At 30.8% G+C, this 11642-nt stretch overlaps 2 protein-coding genes across 2 annotated transcripts; one reads left to right on the forward strand and one right to left on the reverse strand.

The window, feature by feature from the left end:
- Positions 1-487: 487 nt before the first annotated feature.
- On the reverse strand, positions 488-2167 carry LOC123923520 (stemmadenine O-acetyltransferase-like). The gene has a single exon (XM_045976208.1). It carries the CDS (start codon positions 2134-2136, stop codon positions 817-819), a length of 1320 nt encoding a protein of 439 aa, XP_045832164.1. The 5' UTR covers positions 2137-2167; the 3' UTR covers positions 488-816.
- A 4367-nt stretch (positions 2168-6534) lies between these two features.
- LOC123923315 (cytochrome P450 83B1-like) lies at positions 6535-8368 on the forward strand. Its single transcript, XM_045976001.1, has 2 exons — positions 6535-7427; positions 7568-8368. The coding sequence occupies exons 1-2, from the start codon at positions 6555-6557 to the stop codon at positions 8177-8179; spliced, it is 1485 nt and encodes a 494-aa protein (XP_045831957.1). The 5' UTR covers positions 6535-6554; the 3' UTR covers positions 8180-8368.
- Positions 8369-11642: the final 3274 nt, after the last annotated feature.

The following is an 11642-nucleotide window of genomic DNA, read 5'->3' on the forward strand; positions in this document are numbered from 1 at the left end:
ATAATCTAATTTAATGACATAATAGTAAATTATTAGACGATCTAACATTAATAATCTCCTTTTTTTTTGTTACAAAAACTGTGTCCTTTAAAATAGAGTTTTTTTTTTTTTTTTTTACAAAAAAAAAAAAAGAGTTGTCCACTAATATTACATGTTTGAAAACGATCATATAAATTCGCATTACATTAGAAACTCAATACTTAATGAAAAACATTATTAAGAGAAGCATATATATAAACAAGAATCAAAAGACCTTGAGAAGAGAGCACATATGTTATGCATCGTGTTCAACATTGTTTGGATTAAGATGAGAAGCATAAGAATTCATGCTCAAATTTTTTCATAACAGTCTTTTTCATAAAAAAATGGTTTAACATATCTCTCAAAATACGTTGTCAATTTTTAAAATATGATTATAATGTTTACAATATTTTTTTTGAATGGTAACTATATTATATGTAAATATAAAAAAATATATAAAAGAAAATTCAGAAAAACAAAGCGGTACCAGAAATATATTCCACAAGAACTTAACAATCTTTAAGATAAGACAAGAAAACAAACAAGCAAATAAACTAAAAAAAACAAGGAGGCACACAACCACCAAACTAAAGCCCCTCAAAGGCATCACCACGAGAAAAATAATACTCTTCAGGAAGAGAGAGACAAGGATCAACGACAGATAGGACAAAACAAGAAATTAGAGGGCCTCCAATCCCCCTGATCCATTGAGACCCAACATGACACCCCAACAAACTTCACTGCTTTCAGCATAAAGCAGGATTATGGATATCCCGCTCATATAAAAAATTATAGTCATGCATCGTGTTCAACATTGCTCGGATTCGGAATAAAGGAAGCATGTTGAAGAAGTTCCACTTCATGCTCAAATTTTTCCATAACATCCTCTTTCAAGTTCACCATAACTTCAATCCCATTCCCATTTTTTGTATCCATTAGAATTATGACATCCCTTGAAAAACTACTATAAGTGGTAACCCAGGTTGGTTTTCCCCATCCAAAATCTGTTTTATACATTGGTAACCTACACCAACTAGAAAAGGTAAATGTATTTTCATTCTCAGGGCGAGGATCAGTAGCTTGTTTCAAGCACTTAGATATCAATGACAAATTATCCTTCCTATTTTCTCCAAATATTTTTGGATAAACGTCATTAAATTCATATAACCCTTCTTCTATTTTGCATACCAAATCTTCCAACTCCATTTCTTTCTTATCAAAAACTATAGACATGGGCCAAATTATATTACCTACACACTTTTCAGACAATGGAGGAACCATTTTTTTACGAAGGTCAACAACCGTGTTAAACGGTGTTGTCTCAATATTTAACCCTATTATTGAAACCACACACTTGTAAATCCATGCGGTTACAACTTCTATACTCCTAGGGCTAGAAGTTACCATGGCTTTGAGAAAATTAATCATTGAGGGTTGAAATACAAACCTTTTGCACACAACATTGCTTTCTCTCTTTAACGGCAAAACTTCTTGGAAAATAGGTAAGTCTTTCTGTGAAAAAATTGAAGCTCCACCATCAAGTAAATTAGAAACAGGTAATACTAAAAAACCCGTTTCATTTTCTTCTTCAATTTTCCGGTTGATGAGAGACCAATCATGCATGAAGTTCAAAATGGTCGAAGCATCACTAACTTTGTGACTCACACAAGTACTTATAGCCATTCCTCCGCATGAAAAACAATTGATTTGAAATGAAATTAGAGTTTCACTCCAATCCATATTGGTCCATTGCAATTCATCGGGAAACAAAGGGTTCAACAAATTATCGGTAGGATTTTGGAGGATTTCTGATAATTTGTTTTTTATTTTTGCGACTAAAAACGACACACCTTGATCATTACATTCGATGGTAATTTTATCTTTCAATCTACCGGCAAAAGGATAATATTTGGATAAAAGTTGAGATAAGGATTTTCGAAGTTGTGATATTTTGAAATTTTGGTCACTAATGTCATTTGGTTTGTAAAAGAAAATTATTGGCACATATGTACGGCGCATAATGTTGTCAATGAAAGAAAGTGGATATATTCTGAGGTGAGAAGGAGTTGGTAACGAAGGTTTTATGGTTTCTCTAGAAATTAATTCAATTTCCATGGTTAATGACTTATATTTAATTTCCTCACTAGTGTTTATGTTATCACGAATGCATTGCCTTAGACTATATATAGCACAAGTGTTTATATATAGTGGTATAAATTATTAAACCATGTTTATTGCATGCATCTGTTTATAATTATTCAAACCAAGAATTAATAATTGAAGTTGTAAGAAATTTAGACTCGTTAAACAAGTCGTTAGATGTTCGATCTACTATTTTGGCATATGAAAAAAATTGGTTAAGAAAGAACAATTCAGTTTATATTTGTTTAGTTGATTTTCTGATGGATATTAATGACCGTTGATAAATCATAGAAGAAAATATGGTACTTATAACTTAAAAAACTAATTTCGGTCTTGCCCTAGGGGCACTTTTTAAGTATTTTGATTAAAGAATTTTTTATTTAAAAAATTAAATACTACAATTTTCAATATGTTGACTTTAGGCATTCCCATAAAAATTCTATAAATAACTTACTATTTAAGGTCGTAAAAAGTAGTTCGAAAACACTCGTTAGCATTTGTCAAAACTAATAACACAATGTAATTTAAAATGAAAAGCGTTGCTTGAGTTTGAAAAAAAAAATATGTATCAAAGTCAAATAAAGAATCTTCCATATATTATATTAATTTTGTTGTTGAAATTAAAACATTATATAAATGTCAAATTATATACATTAAATAATAGAGGTAATTAATTAATGATAATAATATATTTCACATATATTATATTAATGTGTTAATTTTCCATGTATATAATATGTTGGAACAAGACTAATTAATTATCACGGGGGGATAATAATAATAGATAATTTCCCACGGCTCACCTAGCTACGTCTCAATTACATTGTACATTTTAAAAATATTGTTAATAGAGTAAATTATACTCACATCTTTTTTTAAAAAAATTGAATTACACTTTCCTTCCTTCTTATGTTTTTTTAATAAGTAAAATTCAATATAAGTGAGTACAAGAAAGAGTTACTCAATCCCTTACAAAACAAAGTATGTTATTAGAAGCTTTGTAAATAAACAAAGGATCATTACACAAATCATAGAAAGAAAAAAAAATTTACAACCTAAGCGACTACTAAACCAAACTCAAGAAAATGCTAAAATATCTCCCACCAAAGAGGAAGCATCCGGCAAAGCACCATTGAAAATAATATTGTTTCTAAGCTTCAAAATACACCAAGTGGTTACCAACCAAATCAAGTGTCTATAACACATTTGCATTTTTTAGGTTTGACAGTGTTACTAGACGATAAAAATTCCAACCCTATTTGAAATTCTGTTCTTGGCAGGACAAATGTATTACACGATGTCTGAGACAACTGTGTAAATTGCTAGATGTCTTAGACAACTGGTTAGACAACTGGATTGCAGGATCAACTTAATAATACTAAAGTAAATACTGAAAACAATAAACGACACAAGTAATTGTTAACCCAATTCAGTGCAAACCACACCTACTTTAGGGATACCAATCCAGGAAAGGAAACCCACTACTTTGAATTAATACTTAGTCTTACAACGCATACCAAAACCTGTTGATATGTATGCCTTTTCTTAATCCTAGTATTTTTCTACCTAAGAGCTTACTCTCCTAGATATGAGTTATTGCTCACCTTCCTCTCACCACTATCACAAGTTTGAATAGACATTCAACGATAACAACAACCTAGCAATTAAGTACCTAACGCCTTTAAGCCTTAATCACCGGTTGTATACCTTGCACAGTGAGCACAAGGTCTTGGACTCGCAATCTTCGGTTATTGCTTGTGCTTCAAAACGTATGCTTGAGTCTCTATTTATAGCCATGCTCCTCCTTTTGATTTGTAGATTTGTTGAGATGCATGCTAATAAGGATTTTAGTTTGAAAACAAACTTTTGATTTAAAACTTCTTTCATAAGATAAAAGATTCATGTTAATCTTTTCGACATCTCCTCTTGATTGTAGAGATCTTGAGATGTCAGCTCATATGATTTAGTTTTAAAACAAACTTTGTTTCAAAACTTAATTCATAAGATAAAAGATTTAATCTTATCCTTTTATCAAAGTTAGTTATGATCCCCAATCGTATCTAACATATTGGTTCGATAACAAATTTTATTATCTCACCATTAAACAGCTGGCCATCGTAAATTCGCGTTTGTAACAAACTTGAGAGAATCACGCGCCTTTGTATAAGCTTTAAGTTCTTCGGCCTTCTGTACAGGGGAAATATGTCCTACACCATTTGTTTGGGACATCTAGTTCAACATGTTGTACGTACATGTTTCTCCCCCTTAGTAAGATGTACGTCTGACACATCTTGTTCATGTTGTTGCACCTACACATCTTGTTTCTTGCACAAGTTGTTTTAACTTTATAATACAGCCAACTCATAAGAACTACACTATTGGTAAAACAATTCCTAACCATTTAAAGATATCGTCCCACACACCTCGAGTAAAAGAACAATTGAAAAAAAGATAGGAACACTCTTCAATGTTTCTAAAGCAAAACACAAAAGAAAGGTCATGAGGGTTAGACAGATTACCTCTATGATTTAGATTTGGTAAGCTTCTCTAGAAGTAATCACGACCCAAAAACATTCGTTTTGGAAGGGACATCATTCCTCCACTTTATGTTAAAATATACACTTTGGTCCATTTTATCATAAATAAATATTTTTCTAATAATAATCAAGTTTAAGCCACTATTTTATGTCAAAAACTTTAAATCATCATTTAAAAACTTAATTTTCTGTGTTTAGTTAAAAAAAAAAAACTTAATTTTCCGCAAAATCAACCTTCAATTAAGCCTCAAACAATCACCCACCCAAACTTAATTTTCTAGGAATTTTTATAGTGGATATTTATATTTAATACGTGGTTTAATCGGTTCAATAACGGTTAAATCTGTCTAATCATTTGAACCATGAATCGAAGGTCCATGCCGATTCGATTTCTGGTTTGATTTTTAAAACATTGCTTAAAAGTGTAAAAAGTTATCACACCCTTATTAATTTTATCTTTTATTTTCTTTTTGCTATACTCAACAAGTGTCTCGGAATACTGTTTAATATTACTCATTAATAAAAAGAAAAAACAAAAAATAGTGTTCTTTTGAAATGCATTAATTTATCATATTGTATGATGTATGATACATTAGAGAAGAAATGGAATATTTATGTGTTTGGAACACCTCGTGATTTTGGCACTTGTTTTTTGACTAAAAAAAATATAAATAATCTTGAGTTGCCAGCTAGTTCTTCAGTCTTCACACATGGACGTATATATAACATACAATATTATTTTATATTGATGAAAAAATTATGTTCATTAGGACAAAAAATTATTATCGTTTTTGTTAAGCTTCTTTGTTTAGGTTGTATGATCCATTCTTTTATATCTTTTCTTTATCAATATATATTTTGTGGGCTTGCTCTTGGAGCAAGTCTCTTTTGTTTAAAAATAAATGCCTTATTTTAAAAAAGGAAAAAAAGTTTCGATGGAAAAATAAAACGAAGTTTCTATTCCTGTGTGATGTGACGGATCTAGTGGCGGAATCAGGAAATAAAAATCGGGGGGCGATCGCTAAAAAAATTATAACATATAAATTAAACAAAAAATTATAACATATAAATTAAACAAAAAATTATATTTCATACAAAAATTTAAGTAATAAAAAATACAAATTTGATCATAAAAAAATTAAAATTGCATACCGTAAATGATATTCTATTTCTGTGTGTCAAGTGACTTGAAATTATCAATAATTTACTTTAAGCTAATATTTGCAGAAAGTTTATCATAAAAAAATATATTTTATCATATTACATGTATACTTAAATGTATACTTAAAGAGAATTATTATTTTAATTTGAAAAAATTGTCATTGAAAGAATAAAAGTCAAATAAAGAATGTTGCATATTTATATGTGTTGGAACACCTTGTGATTTTGGCACTTATAATTCTACTATATAATATTGAGGCTGAAGCTTAATTTTGACTTTGAAAGAATATGGACGTATATGCGTGTGTTTGGTTCTGCGGCGGAGAGAATTGATTTTGGCAGAATTGATTCTGTAAAATTGATTCTGGCCAAAATTGATTTTAAGCTGAAGTGGTTTATGTTTGGATATATTCATGAAAAAGTGAGTTGAACAAAAAATTTGAGTGTAAAAATCAATTATAGAATCAGAAGCTACGATTTCTAGCTTCAAGTAGAATCAATTCTGGAGGCAGAATCAATTCTACTTTTGAGAAACCAAACAAGTCAGAATCAATTCTACACGTCCAGAATCAATTCTGGATGCTCTAGAATTGAAACCAAACATACACTATATATAACACACAATATTGTAACAATGTTGTCATTAATTCTTTCTCTTTCAAAATATAAAACATTAATTAATTGTACGTAACAATGATGTTTCTACTTGTTCTGTTGATAATTCTTCCTCTGCTTATTATTTTTTTCCACAAACATAAAACACATAATCCACCTGGTCCTAAAGGTCTTCCCATAATAGGGAATCTTCATCAACTAGATATTTGTAATCTTCATCTTCAATTTTCACAATTCTCAAAAATATATGGTCCTCTATTTTCACTTAAACTTGGTTTTAGAAAAGCTATTGTTGTTTCTTCAGCTGAAATTGCCAAACAAGTATTGAAAAACAATGATCTTATCTTTTGTAATAGACCAATATTCTACGGTCAACGAAAATTATCTTATAATGGGTCAGAAATTGGGTTTTCTCAATATGGTGAATTTTGGAGAGAAATAAGAAAAATTTGTGTTGTTCATATATTAGGTTCCAAACGTGTGTCATATTATTCTTCTATAAGAAAATTTGAGGTGAAGAAAATGATTCAAAAAATTTCAGGACATGCTACTTGTTCAAGTGTTACAAATTTGAGTGAGTTATTGACTTCACTCTCAACTACTACAATATGTAGAATTGCTTTTGGGAAAAACTATGAGAATCAAGGAAATGAGAGAAGTAGGTTTCATGGATTGTTTTATGAGTTACATGCTTTACTTAAAGAATTCTTTGTTTCTGATTATATTCCATTTATGGGTTGGATTGATAAACTTAGAGGATTGCATGGTCGTGTTGATACACTTTTCAAGGAGTTTGATAAGTTTTATCAAGAGATTATTGATGAACATTTGGATCCAAATAGACAACAAATTGCAGAAGAAGAAGATATTGTTGATGTCTTACTCCAATTGAAGAAGAACCATTCATTTCCCTTTCATTTCACTTTTGATCACATCAAAGCTGTCCTTGTGGTATGTTATTTTATTTCAATTTTTCTCTTTTATCATATTTTATTTATTTTTGGTGAATTCCTTATATATAGACTCTCAAATAATTTTCTCTTTTATCATGCATATTTTATTTATTTTTGGTGAATTCCTTATTTTTATAGGATATGCTTATAGCCGCAACAGATACCACATCAGCCACATCGGTTTGGGCTATGACTACCTTAATAAAAAATCCAAGAGTAATGAAGAAAGTACAAGAAGAAATTAGGAACAATATGGGAGTTAAAAAAGACTTTTTAGAAGAAGATGATATTCAAAATTTTCCATATTTGAAAGCAGTAATTAAAGAGGTACTACGATTGCACCTACCAGCCCCACTTCTTGTGCCAAGAGAATCAAGAGAAAAATGTATTATAAGTGGCTACGATATTCCACCCAAGACAATAGTTTATGTGAATGCTTGGGCTATTCAAAGAGACCATAATTTTTGGAAAAACTCAGAAGAATTTTATCCCGAGAGATTTTTAGAAAGTTCTATAAATTTTACTGGACAAGATTTTGAACTAATACCCTTTGGAGCTGGTCGTAGAATTTGCCCCGGCATATCTATGGGAGTTGCGTCATTGGAACTTACGCTTGCAAATCTTCTCTATTCTTTTGATTGGACATTGCCACATGGATTAGTAAAGGAAGATATTGATACAGAAGTGCTTCCTGGGATCTCTCAGCACAAGAAGAATCCTCTTTGTCTTGTTGCTAATATCCATATATAGATGTAGCTCTTTATACAACAATTATGTTGGCTTCTTGTTTAATAATTATCAATAATCCTTGTATCTCTTTATAGTATTTAAGTTAGGACAATGTAAGTGTGCAAATACGACGCATTTGTTTTGTAGTTTCGTTTTTTTCCAGCCTCTATTCGTATTGTATAGAGACTGACTATTAATAATAATTTTTTTTGAAGAAACTAAATTAGTCCACTCAAATTGGCACCAGAAAGAATCAAACCTAAAACCTTAGGGAGGAGCAAATATTTTTTTTGAAGAGACTGACTTCTTGTATATCTCTTTACAGTAATTATGTTAGGACATTGTAAGTGTGCAATGAGAGTGAAATCAATTTGTATTGTGTAGAGCTAGACATAATATAATTATAGTTCCGTTTTTTTTTCCAGCCTCTATTTGTATTGTGTAGAGCTTGACATAATAATTATAGCGTATATATACAATGAGAGTGAAATCAATAAACGTTAATGTTAGATCGTCTAATAATATTTAATGAGAGTGAAATCAATTTTTAAATGTTCCTTATAGCTAGACTCTCACTGTATAAGCACTAAAAAGTTGTCATAACATTCTTCGACATCTTGGTCGCATTAGCGAGACTCGTATTGGACATTATCGTGTTTTCATTCTACATAAGCCTCACTAGAAAGAGTTAGTAGTTTTGACTGTATTACTATGCATTAATGTTTATATGTTCAAGAATTTGTGTGTGTGTGGAAGTATATGTTCTCACTTCTATAAGAAAATTTGAGGTGAAGAAAATGATTAAATGATTTTCAGGGCAACACTTTTTTAAGCTATGAAGACGATAGAATTGAGAGAATTACAACATTTATAGCCTTCGGCAACACTTTTTTAAGCAACAAGCAAAAATAATTAATTAAAACGTTTATTGATTTCACTCTCATTGTATAAGCTATAGTTAAGGAACATTTAAAAATTGATTTCACTTGAGTCGATATAGGATATTAACTTTAGAAGGGTGGAGTTTTAAAGATGAAGCTAATTCAGCAAGTGTTATGGGTTTTTCATGGTTGTGGATTGCATCTGCTATGCCTAACTCCACTGCAAATTTGAGTGCCATAGAACTTTGAATGTTGTATATATGTTTCTACAAATGGAATTGAGCATCATACAAATCACTTTCTTCAATATTGCCATAATTCATACTCAAATCCATTTTTACGTTGTGATAATGTCTTGTGTGTTTGTTTCAAGGGATATATGTGTAGCTTATATGCATTTCAAGAGCATTTCTATGGAACAGATTTCCTGCAGTTTATTTTCATGCAGTTTTCACACCGTTTGCATTACAAGTCGGAAAAAACAAACACACCAAAAATTACACTAGCAAAAAAACAAAACAAACACACCAACTTCAAAAACAAGAACACCCCAATACCTCAACCACGAGAAGTTCCGACTCTCCTTAAAGTGAAAAAAAAAATCAACACTGAGACAGAAAGATAACCGTAAAGGAGGTTGGAGTTCGAACCCCAGTAATCTCACTTATCTTTAAGAGTTGAATTTCTAGCTAGGTTACTTGATCAATGATCGCTATCTCCGGATCTCTGGTTGTAGGACTCTTGGCGGTTGTTTTTTGGCGTTTGTTTTTCAGTTGGATAATTCTCGTCTGCCTACAGAGCTTCTGTTACTCTACTGTTTTCTTTGCAATTCAGTTTCTGCTGGGCGATTATCTGGTATTTTGTTGGGTCTGTTTAGCTATTTTGTTTGTTGGGCTTGGATGTAGTTTGTGCTCCTTTTTACATTTGGGCCAGGAGTCCTGTACCCATGCTTTGTTTAGATTCTGTAGGCAGTGTTTTTCAAAACTTGGATTATTCTGTGTCCAGTCAGTGCTGTTTTACCATTGGAGCCTTCAATCCAATCGTTATAATTTGAATGCGAGGAACAAACATATGTGTACTTGGATAACAGGTTATACTCCGATATCAATCCAATATCTGTTGTGGTTATGTTCTGATATCGATATGTATATATGCACAATTTTGTTATTCAACAGTGAGTTTTTGTTTTGATTTTCGTCTTAGTACGATGTTTTTTTTTTGTTCAAATTTGCATGTTTACTTCGATCCCAATTCAAAGCAAATTTAATGACTTTAGCGCCGTCAACGTCGCAGAAACGGATGCATGACTGTTCCGGACAATTTAAAATTTTATCATATCAATTGTAGGCTTTGTTAAGATATTAAACCGTTTTATACTATTAACTCGGATGCCATGAACCTTTTGTCAGTTATCCTTATTAGTTTTTACCGAAATTGAATTTGTAATGATTTCGGTCGATGTATTTCCTATGCATTTGAATGAATGAACATTGTTGTTTTTGTGAAAAAATTTTGCGTAATTTTGTTCTTCTGTATAACTATTTTATTGTCAATTCATGATTTTGATAATCTAATTTAATGACATAACCATCGTCGTTTGCCACGTCGGACATTGTCACGTCAGCCTTTGTTTGTCATGTCATCATTTTTGTAACAACACTTAACGTTAGGAACTAAAACCAAATGGATTTGTACATTCAGGAACTATTTTAAAACAAAAAGATACAGCGATGAAAATAAAAAACTCGCAAACTTACAGGAATGAATTGATCATTCAAGCCTAATAAATTATTATAAGTAAAAAAAAATAAAAATTATTAGACGATCTAATATTAAAAATAAGACAAAGCTGTGTCCATTAAAAATAGAGTGAGTTTTTTTTTTTTTTTACAAAAAAAAATATAGTGAGGTGTCCACTAATATATTATCACGTGGGCAGTGGTGGAGCTAACCCAAAAAATTGGGGGCTGCTTATAAATATAAATCGAATATAAAAATTAGTAAAAAAAAGAAGCATATCATATTAAGGGTGTGTCTAATATGAATATCTCAAAAATAGTCAAAAGGTGGACCATTACTATTTTTAATAAATAAATTTTTAAAATAGATTTATAAACATTAGTAGTAATTCACATGCATCCATAACTGCTCACACTATGTACAAGATTTTTTTGGTTGCCATAATATATATATTGGAATGGAGTTTCAATAGTTGTTAAAACGATGACTAATGTCTATCGAAAAATTTATGGGCACTACTAGAAAAATAAAAATTAGAGAGGGACAAACTCTGTTGCTAAAGGGTTAAATTTCCGTCACAAACACATTTAGTGACTGATTTAGCGACGATTTACATTCCGTTTGCATTTTCAACGTCGCAAATGATTTGTGAGAGAATTTATCATCCATCACAAATTGCGACGGAAATTAGGTGTCACAAAGGTAATAGTCCGTCACTGATGACTAACCAAAAATACCTTTTATATTTGGAATTCCGTAGCTAATTAGTGACGGATATGACTTCCATCACTAATTTATGACAGATTCGAAATTTGAAATTTCGTCACTAATATTTGTGACAGATTTAAAATTCCCTTACTAAT

The sequence above is a fragment of the Trifolium pratense genome, linkage group LG4 (genome assembly GCF_020283565.1).
Source record: "Trifolium pratense cultivar HEN17-A07 linkage group LG4, ARS_RC_1.1, whole genome shotgun sequence".
NCBI lineage: Eukaryota > Viridiplantae > Streptophyta > Magnoliopsida > Fabales > Fabaceae > Trifolium > Trifolium pratense.

Bases quoted from the DNA above. Each gene is read 5' to 3' on its own strand.
- LOC123923315 (XM_045976001.1), top strand. From the start codon at position 6,555: ATGATGTTTCTACTTGTTCTGTTGATAATTCTTCCTCTGCTTATTATT. The intron at 7,428-7,567 runs GTATGTTATTTT...TTATTTTTATAG, and splicing joins ACATCAAAGCTGTCCTTGTG to GATATGCTTATAGCCGCAAC.
- LOC123923520 (XM_045976208.1), bottom strand. From the start codon at position 2,136: ATGGAAATTGAATTAATTTCTAGAGAAACCATAAAACCTTCGTTACCA.